Source organism: Grampus griseus (genome assembly GCF_964374135.1).
Source record: "Grampus griseus genome assembly, chromosome: 10".
Lineage (NCBI taxonomy): Eukaryota > Metazoa > Chordata > Mammalia > Artiodactyla > Delphinidae > Grampus > Grampus griseus.
In genome coordinates, this window is record NC_139004.1 from 395633 (window position 1) to 411018 (window position 15386).

At 42.4% G+C, this 15386-nt stretch overlaps 1 protein-coding gene across 2 annotated transcripts in view; it reads right to left on the bottom strand.

Annotated features, from left to right (window-relative positions):
• EXOC2 (exocyst complex component 2) overlaps window positions 1–15386 on the bottom strand; it is a 156313-nt gene that overhangs the window by 100573 nt on the left and 40354 nt on the right. For both annotated transcript variants that reach the window (XM_082664804.1, XM_082664805.1), the window contains exons 5-6: window positions 7177–7290; window positions 5611–5735 (exon numbers count right to left, since the gene is read on the bottom strand). In XM_082664804.1, coding sequence (XP_082520930.1) covers window positions 5611–5735; window positions 7177–7290 — 239 coding nt within the window. The remainder of the gene's footprint in view (window positions 1–5610; window positions 5736–7176; window positions 7291–15386) is intronic.

The following is a 15386-nucleotide window of genomic DNA, read 5'->3' on the forward strand; positions in this document are numbered from 1 at the left end:
AGCCACGGGAAAGGGAAGTACGCTACTGGGAATATTTTTGCAGGATATGGTAAAGAAAAAACTGTAATAATGAACACACCGAGGTTAACATTGGCAGATTAGTTATGCCAGACACACTTCTTGCCAAATTCTAATTAAAATACTCATGGTACACAAAGGAATAAAGAAAACAGCATAAAACCTTAAAGGTAAATAAAAGCCATACGAGAAGGTAATTGCTGCCAACTGTACACTGACTGGGATGCACTGAAAAGAATCCTTGGACTGTGTATGAAAAAAGTCCACTACAGTCAAGAGAAGAACACGGCTGATATCAAAAGGGCAGAGAAAGGTATTTATCCAGCTAACTCTGTAACACAGGGTGGCCCAGACATGACACACCTGCAGACTTTTTCCCAAGTCTTCAAGACTACAGGGTCTCCCCTACTGTTCTCACCTCCAACACCCCTTTAAGGAAAGGACTGTTTAAGAACACCATTTCCCAGCACCCAGCACGCAGGAGAGGGAGGGAAATTAGCAGAGGGCTCCTCCCCTGGGCACCGTGCAGGGAAGCAGCAGGGGAAGAAGCCTCTCAGAGACACCCCAGGGAGTGACAGCTGACCGAGTGAAAGAAAAGTGTCAGAGCCTGCAGGTGTGAGTCTATAGGCTCTAAAAGCTCATCAAGTGTTGGGTAAAAGGAATAAAAACAAGACCTACATTCCAATATACCCTGAAAAGGTGTTTTGGGTTTTTTTTTTTAAATAATTTAAGGCTAAACAAATATATCTTAAGCATTTAGGCAGAGAGAAAAATAAACAAGTCACCTACAAGTAATAAAGAATTACTCTGGCTCAGGATTTCCTCTCTGTGACACTAGAAGACCCTGAATCAATGTTTTAAAAGTCATTCTCTTATGGCCAAGAGGTTGTTCATGTATGAAAGCAAGAGACACTTCTGCATGCAGGAATTCAACAGATAACGCACAAGAGTTACAAAACAAAAAATCCGAAGAGGAAAGATGACACATACACAACTGGCAACAAACAGTAAAGCCAATGAAATGTATGTGTATAAATGGTAAATTTTAGGTAACTGTGGTAAATATGAAATTAAATGCAAAAGACAAGAATAAATCTAGAAACAGAATCATAAAATAGAAAAGGTAAAAAAAAAAGCAGCTAGGTCTATGACTTCAGATTAAATTAAGACCAGAAAAAAGGAAAGCACATGAGGAATGCAGATGTGACAAACTGTTGTCATGCACATCAGGAGTCAGAGACAACCTGTAACAAAATGTAAGACCATTTCTTCCAAATCTGCAAACAATATGGTCCATATAGCAGAGGTAAAAATGAAAAAAAACAATTATAGAACAAAAGGACAGAAGTTTCACTTATGATAAATGTACATGGCTTAAATTCTTCTATGAAAAGGCAGAACCTCTCAGAACGGCATAAAAGAATATAAATCCTACCATTTCTTGCTTATAAGAGAGAAACAAAATCAAAATTTCTCAAGGTTAAAAGGAACTTAATGCATAATATCATCAAGCAAATGCATACAAAAAGAAGGGTATGGAATGTTAATCCTGTACAGTGAAGAATTTAATCTTGCCCAAAGAGGGGGTTGGCCTTTGCCCTCGGCTGCTGGAAGGTCACCTCTAAGCTCTTCAAGCATCTTCTGTGATGGGGCTGCACCGCACAGTCTGACAACGTGGTTTATGGTAAGGGCTTTGGTCACTTGGCATTGGCTCGATCTGCAGAGGGACTGGAGATAGAGGTCAGCTGTTGGGAGTCAGCTCGTGTCTATGTGACAGAGTCCCGATAAAAACTCCAGACCCAGGCTTGGGCGCAACACTCCACGCCACCATCTCACATCACTATCAGGAGGGTCGGTGCCACATGACTCCACCCGAGAGGACAACCAGGGCTCCCTGTGGGTGGGACTGCCTGGCCCCACCCCAGGTGCCCTTCCCCAGGCTGAGCTAAGTTGTCTCCCTTCGCTATAATAAACCACAACTGTGAGTACACAACTGTTGAGTTCTTCCCGCTGATCACCAAACCTGCGGTAGTCCTGGGAAGTACCCAATTTTGCAGCTATTATTATTACCTTACAGTGTAATATAGTATCAAGAGAATCCAAGCATCAAAAGTTACAAAGGAAACATGTTTTACATACAAAGAAAAACTGACAGAATCAAAATTAAAGAGGGAGATTTGTCTGGCATGTTTATTATAAATAACCTAGACTTAAATAACATAAGTAATTAATCAGGCACTGATAATAATACACCAATCAGTGTGCCCTGAAGAGAACAGGCAGTTGCAGAAAACTGGTATCTATCAAGAAACACATTTTCTTTTCATAATATAGTTAGACTAGAAACTAACTTTAAAAAACAAAAATCCACTACAAACTACTAGATCAAAGAGGAAAATTTCAAATTTTAAAAACACAGAAAAGGCATAACTGAAGAATCAACGTAAACAAAGAAGTAGGACACACGCGTGAATGAAACTGGCGACAAGGGCCTATTACAATGAATTTTTAATGACTTTTCAATTATAATGTAATTCTAAAAGGCATGAAAATCTTAATGAAATAGAGAACTTCAGGAGAAAGCCAAACCAAAATCCACAAAACACAAAAAGCAGAGATTTCAAAAGTGTATCTATATACACACTGCCAGTGTCTATATATACACCCCAGGGTCTCTCTCCAGGAAGAATAGACACTAACGTCTCCTGATGGGATAAGATCGGAAGCACACACTACCACATGTAGCCACAAGGGTCAAAACTGAATCCTAACTGGTATCCAATCAGGTAAGTCCCAGCAATACAATGGAGAGTAAAATAAGCTAATGGCACCATGAGGAAGTAATGAGTCAAATCCAGAATATGGGATATCCTACAGGACAAACAGCCTCATGTCTTCAACAAATCAATAGCATGAGAAAAACGAAGACGGGTAGCGAAGGTGAAAGGACTGTTCTAGTTTAAAAGAGCCTTAAGAGACTGAAAAAAAACAAACAAACAAACAAATGAACTGTCTGGGTCTTATGTGGATCTTGGTTTGGACAAACCAAGTAAGTGTAACTGGGGAAATTTGAATTTGGGGCCTTGAATGATACTGAAGGATTACTGGAACTTTCTGAGCTGTGGTCACGCGGCTGTGGTCGAGTACGTAACATCCTTATCAGGGGACTCACACTGAAGTGCACAGGAGAGAAAGGTCGTGCTGCCTGAGATCAGCAAAACACAAACCAGCCAACCTCAAAACCTGCGATGAGGCAAGTATGGAAAAATATGACCTGTTAAATCTAGGTGATAGGTATATACGGAAGTGATGGTACTATTCTCTCTACTCTTAGCATGCTTGAAATTTTTCATAATAGGAAAGTAAAGCTAATTACCTGAGCAGACAGTTTATTAGCTCTTTCAATGTATCAATGCTCTCAAATTTCAAATAATTCCTAATCTACATAACCCACTTCACAGTGCGAACATATACTCGTACAGATCCACATGATTCTGTATAACAGTAGCACCAAAACCTGACCGAAAAAGCATTTTTTAAAACTACAGTTCAATTTCAATTAAGACTACAGTTGAAAAAATTTTTAAAGAGCTACTAATAAAACAAATCAAATGCTAAAGTATAGTAAAATAATTACTCAGAGGAGCCACCTAACGTATAAAAGATTTCTAGCACACACAACTATATACACAATATAATTCCAATTTTTTAGTAGGCACTCATATAAGCTGAGGGGAAAAAAGACCAAAAGGAAATACATCAAAATGTTACTGTGATTATCCCTACAGTAGAGTTGTAAGTCATTCTTGATTATTTGTCTGTTTAATATTTTTTGTAATGTACATTTACATCAAAAAATAGAAAAGCTAGATATATGTATGTTTAAAATTTTCTAATTTACCATTAAAATCATTTTCTATATGCCACAGAGTCACTTGCTTATTGGTAGTTGGTCAGCATTATCATCTTTGCTAAACTTTAAATTACCAGTATACTTCTAGGACAAACGTCTAATAAGTGAGACTAAATTTAATGCACCAAATAAAATCTCTTGAAATCTGCCAGGAGTGAAGCCATTTACATAAGTAAAACCATAAATAAATGAATACAAGTATACATGTGTTTACAAATACATATGTTAAAAAAAAAGGGTGGAGGGCTTCCCTGGTGGCACTAGTGGTTGAGAGTCCGCCTGCCGATGCAGGGGACTCGGGTTCGTGCCCCAGTCCGGGAAGATCCCACATGCCGCGGAGCGGCTGGGCCCGTGAGCCACGGCCGCTGAGCCTGCGCGTCCGGAACCTGTGCTCCGCAACGGGAGAGGCCACAGCAGTGAGAGGCCCGCGTACCGCAAAAAAAAAAAGAAAAAAGGATGGAGAGAAAAGTCAAGCATGTTTCTGCTAAGGAAATATTGTAATTACAATAGTTATGAGAATTGCTAATCACATATGGCAAATTATCATGTGCACAGCTACCAGGCATATCGATAACTTCGTTCAACTCGAGAACACTAAACTCAGTTCATTTATGCTCAAGTTTCTGCTGCTGACATAGCACCACTGACAACTTAGAATATCAATAAGCACAAAGAAAGCAGCACAGCACACCATCAAAAAACGCAGGGCACAGAGACTTTATCAAAGTTTACCTGACTTCTCAGCTCCCTCCCAGGCATTCACAACTCACTCCTTCAAAGACCTAACTTCTACGTGCAGAGAGCTGTACCAGATGCACATTTAACTTGTCAAAAGGCAACCAAGCGTGTCTGGCCCAGGAGGAGAAGCGTTTTAAAAAAGCTAATAGGACGTCCGAACTTTAACAATACAAATTAATTTAAAAAACTAAGTCTTTCTGAATTGAGGAAGGTGTGGCGTCTTAGTCTACAGTTTGGGTTATAGGTATTTAGCTATACAGGTACTTAGTTATAGGTGTCTTTGTTTTTAAAAAGAATTGGGCTAACTTTTTTTTTTAATATATCTTACTTTTTACTAGATAAACAATAATTTGATTTTTATTAATTAAAGGTAGTTAAAAAGAAAAAAATAAAATAACCTATCCAACATCTTCCCTTGAAATGTCTAAAGCCATACCATTTCTATTAAATACCATTTCCTTCACATGTAAGGATGAGTATGTGGGTGAGGGAGTTAGCTACCGTGCGGGGCTGGTGGGGCGATGGCTACAAAGAAAGGACACGTTATCACCAGTTCTTCCCAGACTAAACACACAATGGGTCACATCTACAGAATTAGTCCCATGTGCAAGATACTGATGGCTGTACAAGGATTTTTAAAATTCTAGAATTCTACCCTTGGGATTTAACTCCTTATCGTCCCTGGACACCAGACACTGTGGGGAGGCAAAGTGGTCTCCTACTTCACACGTGTCTGATGGGTGAGCAAAGCCTCAGGGACAAATACTTAAGGTACCAAGCCTTCAAAGAGATTCCAGCCCGGCCGCAAAGACTGACTGGTGGCCACTGCAGAGCTCCGCTCCCAGGGACACAGCCTCAGCATCACAGCCTGCAAACACTCCGTACGTGCAGGGCCTGGTGTCCGCGGGGAAGCCCCAGCAGATGGCTGGGGGTCACCTTACCTGAGAGGGCGTCCTGTGCCTCAAAGAAAGTACTGAGTCCCCCTTTCACGCACGCCAGGCTGCCCTCGCTCTTCTTGTTAGCCTGTCTCTTCAGGTGGGTGACGGCCATTTTGAGCTGTTCAAAACTGAAGTGAAATGAAGAAGCCACAAGAAGATGATGCATCAAGTGTGAAATACTGAAGCCTACCCTGGAAGGATACAGACTGATACAGTATGTAATCAGATGAAACCAAGCTTTCAAATGCTTACCTAGATCTAAACCTTTACATGTTATGAACACCAAAGTTACAGCAGCTATACAAGGAGATCTGTAGCCCTCATATGTCAGAACCCTGGGAAGTAAATACACATGGAGACATTCTTATAATCGACCCAAATCACACACAGGATTTGCCAGGTAAGGAGTTTTGAAGAGCGTCTCCCAGATGTGGAGACCTGGACCATGCAGTGCTGGGTGACAGGACTAAGAAGGACCCCCTGGACGTCCACTGCTATGCTCTGGACACAAGCTGCGCACGCTGTCCTCTTCAGCCCATCATGACCAGGCCCCGCCATTAACAGTGAAATTACAGAAAACCTGGGGTCAACTCAAAATTTAAATAACTAAACAGATCACACTATTTCATCTTTATATCTCAGGCAGAGAAAAAACAGTCAGATCTCTGTATTTTAGAAGTTTTATTTCCACCTGAGCTAAGAAAATCTGGCTATATAAAATGTTAACTATATTCTTGAATGCCAAGATGGCCCTACACAGAGAACAGAGATCAATCCTGACATGGTGACAGAAAAGCACATCTATAATGTGAACTCAGAACCATCTTCCACAAAGAAAGTGACAGGCATTTGCTCTAAAAATTTATCAGGCCAAATTTACTCTAGGTATATACCAACTTTTCCTGTTTTCTATAATGGTTTTCATCCCAATAGGTGAGGGAAGGATTTCGCCTAAGGTATATTTTAACAAGTTGGCTTTTCAAGAATACAAATTTTAAACACTAAGCCACTGATTTATTAAAACATTTTTACTAAATATAACTGTTTTAAGCCAGTCTTGCGAAAAAGTTACAGATCTGCTCTTGTACAGAGGGTGGGTAAACTATACGTAGCAGATACAAAGGAGGACTTTAATTGGATGTATGACCCTTGTTTATTTTTTGGCTAATTTTAAGCCAAGTCTTTGCAAAATGATAAATAACTCATCTTCCTTTGCTCTCTGGTCAGGGAAGGAGGTGTGTTCCTCGTTTTAAAGCAGCACTCGAGAATTCTGTTACTTGAGTAGGGAGGGGGATCACATTCAGACACAGGACACAGCTGAGACTCCAAAGTTTTAATGGGTGGCATAAATAACGAAACATATAGAAAGAACATGATAGTAGGAAATAGGGGTCCTCCTGATTAATGATCCCATTTTATAAATAAGGAAACAGATACTCTGAGATGTTCACAAGCTCACCCGAGGTCAAAGGGCTGCTAAGCAGCAAAGCCAGAGGGAAACCCGCGTTACCTGAAGTCTGATGAGCTGCACCCCGTGAAACCACACAACACAGCCCAGCACCCACTAACCTGGTGTTGGAGTGGTTCTCTATGAGGTACCAGGCAGCCGAAAAGTTCTCACTTGTAAAATCAGCACTCATTCCAGGGAACAGCATTTCTAAGTCCTTCTGGGGAAATTTACCTCTGAGGGAGGAAAAGGTTTAAGATATATTTTGAGTGCTATTACTACAAAGATGTAACCAACAGTAATAAACGTGAATACAAACCATTACAATGATACATGATACATCATGGAGCCTACGTTTGCATGTGTAAAAAAATATACTTCCTACACCTCAGCTAACTTAACATATAAACTTTGACTGTATATGTAAGATAGGAAATTAGTTAAAATACAGAAATTACATCAAAAAAAGAATATAAGATTTTTTTTTCTTTTTTTTTTTTTTTGCGGTACGCGGGCCTCTCACTGTTGTGGCCTCTCCCGTTGTGGAGCGCAGGCTCAGCTGCCATGGCTCACGGGCCCAGCCGCTCTGCGGCATGTGGGATCTTCCCGGACCGGGGCACGAACCCGTGTCCCCTGCATCGGCAGGCGGATTCTCAACCACTGCGCCACCAGAGAAGCCCGAATATAAGATTTCAAGAGGCTGAGTTGATACTTCATGAAATCTATCCAAACATGAAATCATTTCCTACTCAGTAGATAAAAATCAAAATTTGGGTACACTGAAATTAAAAACAGTAAATCAACTTGTTACAATGGTTTTTGTTCAAGACCTATATGAAAGTTGTTTTAAGACACACTGATGCCTGATGACCCCTACTGATAAAATCAGATCTATATAGTATCCATGTTTCTATGCCCACGTCTAGATCAATTTCAAGAAAAGCTTACACTACCTGACACTCCCTTATCTGTAGCTCACTTTCTTGCCCACATTTTTAAGGTCAACTTCTCGATCAGTTCATTTATCTATTCATTCAAACACGAATTAAGTACCTACCACAGGTGTCAGGCTCCACACTGGAGGTGAGCAAGTTGTGTCTGAGAGCAAACAGAACTGGGCAGGACCCGGCCCACTGAGGGCTTGTGAGTGAGCAGCCCTTACAGTGCCCACGCTCCGCCTGCAGAATGAAGTCCAAGCTCTGCGGTCAAGTCCCTCCACTTCCCAAACCTGCTTCTCTCTCAGGACTCATTTCTGCTACCCTAATCCTCGAAGCTGAAGCTCCAGCAACTTCAAAGGGATCACAGTTTCCTGCAAACATCCTGGTCGTTTTTACCTCGTTCCCCTCTGACTGAAATTGTTCCCCACCCCCATACGGGACACACAATTATTTTGTCTCTAAAATTTATTCAGTGGGAGAAATTATCCCCAGCCTGGAAGAAAAGGTGTGCAGGTCTGATGACTTCTCTGAGAGTCCCAATGCCACATTATCACAGACGCAGCCTCATTTAAGAAGTTAGGCAGCCTTGTCCAAGGGCAACATCCCACCTCCACCCACGAGCACTGCCCGCTGGAGCCCTTCACCTTGCAGGTGACCAGTCCCCTTGGGCACAACTGGCAAAGGCCTGGAGCCCACTCTCTCCAGGGAGAGGGAGGTGCTCACCTGGGCTCGGGGGCCCTGACCGGGTGGCCGGGAAGCCCGTCACACCCTCCAGCAGCTCTCGCCCACCCTCCTCTTCTCTACTGGCTCCTTTGTCCCCATTCTCCCCCAGAGGGCAAGGGACACAAGTCCAAAACACAGCTCTCCACGATCTCCCCTGGAAACCCTGCATCTGGACACGGAGGCTGGCACCTCGGCCAGGAGGTCCCATGTTCCCTCCTGTTACACTTAACCTCTCTCACCACGGAGTTTTCCTTAATTAGGGGAAGAAAAGGTTTAACATGGGAGTAACAGACAAGGTGAGATGAGACTAAGGGAGCCGTGGATACCAAGCTGGCATCACCTGAGTCTTAGTAACTTGGAGACCAAGTCAACCTTAATCTTTCCTCACTGGCTTCAAGAGTGAAGAATAACTGTAGCCTCAATCTTCTTGGGGGATGTGTGTGAGCAGGTGTGCCTCTGAGTGTGTGCTCCATAGGCACGCTGGTCACTGTCACCAGAGTCTTTGAGAGGGAGTTGGAGAACTGCATTTTTTGAAGTTTATTTTGGTTTAGATTCTTCATGCTGGTTTGATACTTTACTTAGTAATAAAATCCTGTCACCTTTGGAAGTTTTTATCATTTTATTTATTTATACTTCATGCCTCCACGTTGGAACTCTGGGGGAATATATGGCTGAGTGGAGACTTAGCTGAGCCCCAGGGAGGCACCCAGGAGCCTTCCGCTCACTCTGAAAGGCAAGGGTCACGAGCCACAGTTCTACCTTCACCACCGGGAGGTATCTGCCCAGGAGCTGTCTAAGCTGGAAAGGACAGCCTGGTGCACCAGTGGGGCCTCATCAGTGCGAAGAAGGGCATGGCGGTCCACCTACTGCTTTTTCGTCAACGTGGCACTCCATGTAGTCCTGAAGTTAAATAGTCTTAACAGAATCAAAAGTACCACAGAATCACCTGATACCAACTAAATCCCTGCTATTAACAGTCTTTATAAATTATTCAACTCCATGAAATTCTCACCTAACAAGGGTCAGGTCCACACTCAAGACACTGAAGATACAACTGACAAAAGAGCAGCAGAAAGGGCCTCTGGGAGCCAAACTGAGCTTCTCTCCCTCGCTCGGGCCCTGCAGCTTTACTCTCGTTGGGTGGTTCCTACCCATCATCAAAGCACAACGTGAGAAGAGTAGCTGGAGTTAAGTATGACAGGACAAAAAAGGCTCTGAGACAATGACAGCAAATAAAGCAAAGAGGCACCAAACGCAGACACGAAACTAAAAAATACAGAAGCTGTATGCCACAGTGAGATGGCTAAGGCCACGCAGTTCCCACAGGTCTGACAGCAAGTACTACTCAATGGGTTTAGTTTTAAAAAAAGAAAAAAACTTTGTCTTCCTGTCTGGCATACTGAGATCAAGGTCCACCCACGTTGTTGCAGATGACAGGACTGTCCTCCTTCTCACGGCTGAGTAACGTTCCTGTGTTCCTAAGTAACAATGCGAGCCTGGGCACCCACACGTACAACTCCTTTAACCCCCTGTCCGTGGATGCACACTTAGGTTGTTTCCATATCTTGGCTATTGTGAATAAAGGTTGTTCCCATATCTTGGCAACTGTAATTAATGCTGCAAGTGAACACGGGGTGCAGATAACTTTGAGATCCTGTTTTCATTTTCTTTGGATAAATACCCAGAAGCGGGACTGCTGGGTCATATGGTAGCTCTATATTTAACTTTTTGAGGCCCTCCCTGCTGTTCTGCACAGTGGCTGCACCAATTTACGTTCCCACCAATAGCGCAGGAGGGTTCCCTTTCCTCCACACCTCTTCCAACACTTGTTATTTGTTGTGAGCCATTCTGCCAGGTGCGAGGGGATCTCACTGTGGCTTTGCTTTGCATTTCCCTGATGGTTAGTGATGCTCAGCACCTCTTCATGTGCGTGTTGGCATTCGTGTGTCTTCTTCGGAAAAACGTCCGGATCCTCTGCCCATTTTTTAATCAGATTGGCTTTTTTTTTTTTTTTTTTTTTGCTATTGAGTTGTAGGCTTCTTTATATATTTTGGATATTAACCACTTGTCAGATGTGCAAATATAAGCCCCTTATCAGATGTGCAAAATATGTGAAATATTTTTTAAAAAGTCAAACTATAGAAATAGAGTAGGAGAGCGGTTGCCTGGAGATGGGGGAATAGGGAGAGGTAGAAACTTTCACTCACGAGATGAATATGGTCTGAGGATCTAATGTGTAATATGTGACTACAGGTGATAACACCATAGAGAGAATAGAACTTATATGTTCCCACCAAGAAAGTAAATATGTGAGGTGATGAATGTGTTAGTTACCTAGATGGTGGGACTCCTTTTACAATGTACACGTAAATCAAATCACTAAGACGTACACTTTAAACATCTTACAAATTTGTCAATTATTTCTCAATAAAGCTATAAAAAAAAGTTAAAAAACAAAAGGTTATATCCTATACTGTTAGGATGCTTAAACTGGTGGTATTGAAAGATAACAAATCCCAACCATCTAGAACTTCCCACACTTAAAACTGATCTGATCCCTAACCCTTAGTAACACCTCACCTGTAATGCCCTATGTTGTTGTTTTTACACATGTACAGGGTCTGCTTCATCACAGGATAAAGGCCTGAAGTCTAGTGTGGGCTCTACGAGAGGACTCTGCTGCCCCGGGAGCCCCTCCCCACACCGTCCTCCGCAGGACTCCATGGGCTCTGCACCCCTGTGCGTCCCTTCAAGCGCAGCCAGGGGGCAGGGGCTGACCCTGAGTGCTGGCATTAGTGTGAGTGGCGACATTTGGAAGGGCCACGTGAGAGCTGTCCACTGAGATCTGAAGCATTAATCCACCCCACCCACTGCACTTCTTGTACACACAGCTCCTTCACGCACCTGAACGGGTCAAGACTTTGAAAGGTACTGGATCTCTCTTGGTCAGAACACTAAGTCCTAGTTCTCAAACCCTCATAATCACCCCTAAGAATGAGTTTATTTTAGAGTGATTTCTTCCTGAAGACATTCAACTCTTACCAATCTTACTATACATTTAAATTAGAAAAAGAGTGATTAGGAATCAGCCGTACAAGAATAAGACAAGTTACACTAAAGATGACAACACTCTGTCACGGAGTCAGACAGTTCGATCCAAACCACACAAGTGGCCCGCCGTCAGCCCAAGACCCGACGTCCCCTCCCCTTTCGCGGACAGAACCACCTGCAGAGAGAGTGGGGTGTCCACGCCTCACTGAGTACGAACACCAATAATCCTCAGCAGTTGTGCTTATCGTGCTCCCCTTGCCATTGATCGAGTGATTGGATTTTGACCACAATGTCTGAGGAAAGAGCTGCTGGAGCATTTCTGGGAAAGGCCTCCACACTTCTAAGGAGAACTAAGAAAAGACGGTGTCTTTCTGCCCTCAGACTTTACCGAGCTTCGTTATCTCCTGTGTATTATTACAGTTTCTGCAATACTGGATCTTTATTTGAACACTGTTATTTCCTGTGTATTACTGTCGTCGCGACACTAGAAACCTCTAACGCCACTCTACAGTTATGAAGGAGATCAGTGCCACTCAAAGAGCAGCAGAACAGCAAACCCAGGCTCCTTACATCTCAGTGACACTTCTGAGCCACAGACTCAGCCAATCGTGGAGTCCACCATCTCTGGACTTTGTATATTATGAGAAAATAAATATCTTTTTTGCTTAAACCAGAATGAATTTTTGTTTCTGCTACTCACAGCTGAAGGCATCCTGAGTCAAGAGTCTATCCCAAAATAAGATCTTCTTTGCAAACACCTCAAAATGAATGTGAAACAGAAGATCCAGAAAAAAGAGACAACGAACGACAACACGGGAAGCAATGATGCTCTGTGGGAGTGTACCCACAAAAGCAGAGACGGCCCACGGCAGTAGTTACAAGTTGGCTAGCGTTGTTGGAATAACCTTGAGGCAGATATTTAACCTCTCTAAGGTTCCATTTATTCATGAGGATAATGGGATCATAGTATCTTCCTCTTAGGAATATTTTGAGGATTAAAGTAGCTAATGCAGTGTGGAAGGCTTAGCAGTTTCTGACATGTGATAAATGCTCAAAAATGTTACTTGCTGTTACTCTTATTCTCTCCACTTGGTTCTCTATATTTAACAGACTCTTCGTAAGAACCATTTTGTTTGATTCTCGTAACAACATGAGTTATGTATTCCCATTCTACAGTCAGGAAACAGCCCCGGAGAGGTTGCAAGTAAACAGTCAAGAGCAGGACCCCACACTTCTATTGCCAAGTAAAGAACCAGAGAATCTCAGGCATGAAAAAAACCCCACAACTACAAATCCAGCAAGACAGAAACTGAGGGAGACAGTGATTCAGAATGCAGAAAATTGCTAATGGTCTTGGTAACAGCATGAGGAAGGGCAGAAACACTGTGTCAATGGAGCACGAAGTCTGGAGAGTTAAAACTTAAACCTCTGTCCACAATAACTGGATCTTAGGCTCTGACCCTCCAAGTGAAGTGATGGCTTAGCAAGTCAGTAACAGCAAGGTATATTCTGAGTGATTCAAACTAAACCCACTAACTGGAGGACGAAAGCAACACAGAGTCTACCATGTAAACATGGGAAGTGTTTTCATTAAGGAACCAACAGTTTCAGTAGCTGACAAGCTTCATGCCCCTACAGCGCAAGCTCCCCATTAGATGGCAGTGTGAGCTCAGATTACACCTTCCAAAAAGGATTAGCCATGAAGCCCCAGGTACACGGACCTGACTGACCCACTGGTCAGATGCAAAACAGGAATGCTCTCAACACAGCAGCATTCACTTTCAAGTACGAGAACGACTGGCAGTGATGACCCGCGAGCCAGCAAAACAACAAAAACCCTTCTGAGAGAAAGTCTAACTACCCGCGCAGAGGAGCCTGGGTACGGCTGCATCACTGTGCTCACACCAAGGGGAACACGCTCTCCTGACCTGCAGGTAGAAAGATAGGAGGAAAGGGGGCTCTTCCAAGTGTGTGTCACACTCAATTCTCATAGCTTTCACTCCAGCACCAGTGTTACTCTGCACCTTAAATATTATGAGCTTGTTTTACGTTGTGTGTTTTTTTTCCTTTTTTGGTCCAGTTTATGGACCTAGGCACTACATCACAGCCCACAAATCTGTTTTCATAACATTTCTGAAAATTTACCCAAGGCTTTTTTCCCTTCCACACTCATACTAAGAATTATTTTGTCACCTTTCCTTGTCTTCTAAATGGAGCAGGAAAACTGGCCACCTTTTCTTTGTACTGGAAAGTAAACTGATGAGGAGCAAGTCAGACCTGCATTGTTCATGAAGCCTCTGTGGAAATAAAGATACTAGTGGTGCATCAACTGACTACTCTAGACAGCTCTTCCCAGGTAGTAATTTCACAAAAAGGTTGCAGATCCCATAAAAACAGGAGGGGCAAAGCTCCATTTTAAGGCCCTAACTCCCATGTATGTACTGTCTCCAAAAACATTACTTATAGATATTCTCCTAGTAGGCAAAGAGTACTTTTAAGAAATAAAACAGAGTGAAGGCTTTTACTTATTAATATGAACCTGTTTTTACCTTCTTTTTCAGTTAAGTTTGTCTCCATCATAATTTTAAGCAGTGCAAAGAATGCGTATTTGTGACAGTATAGTAAATCAGAAATACAGACTTTTTACAAGCAAATTCTAGTCTCAGTTCAAAGTGAAGTTATTTTTTTCTGAGCAATTAGTAACATTTTTATAAGTATCAAGGCACCATGTGTGCAGAACATCAGTTAAAACTCTAGGGATATGCAGAACTTCAGCAGCCGAAGGAGGCCCATAAACGCCAGGTGTTAAGCCTGTGCGCTGAAAGATGGCAGCGCGCACACCGAGCACACCAATAAAACATTTATTAAACTCTGCCTCACACCAAAGAACAACACTGTATTCGGCTACTCGTGCTTGCTACTCATGGTCACATGAAGTGGCCACAACACTGCAAGGCTCCTCCTGGCTCCACCTTGTGCATTTGACTGTGGGCTGAGAATTGCCATGAACACTCAGCATTGTAATTACCAGGAGCTGATTCCTCTTCCAAAGGCGACCTCACTACTTTAGTCTGGTAATTCATCAGGACCATGGTACTTTATAACAAGCAGTCATAATTCTTCAAACCTTCTCAATTAGTATATTTCAACAAGCAAGTAATTAAATCCTGTTATTCCTTCTCTGATGACATTTTTTTAAAAATTTAAAATAGGTCCTCTCCCGTCTTTTAATTATAAAAGAAACCCCAAATGACATTAAGAAACAGAAATAAAAGACATAGTAAAAGGAAATGCTCTCAGGGATTCTAACCTCAATGTTAACACCATTCTCTACAGGGACCAAAGCTTTTATCTAAAAGATATTAAGAGAGTCAGGGAAATAAAACCCACACCAATATTTTAACATCTGCTTTTCCTTTCCTACTCTCTTTTTCTAAAATAAGGCTTCTCTATCTGAAGTCAGACTTCAATAAAACAAATGCAGTTTTCCTGACAGTATCTTTAAAAGGTGAAAAGGAACCTGGAAAAGCATTTTTCTGGCCAAACTATATACTCTTCTTCTTGGTTTCTATACCTTTTCCTACCTTCACCTTCCATTTTCTTGCTTCCTAGTATCTCTA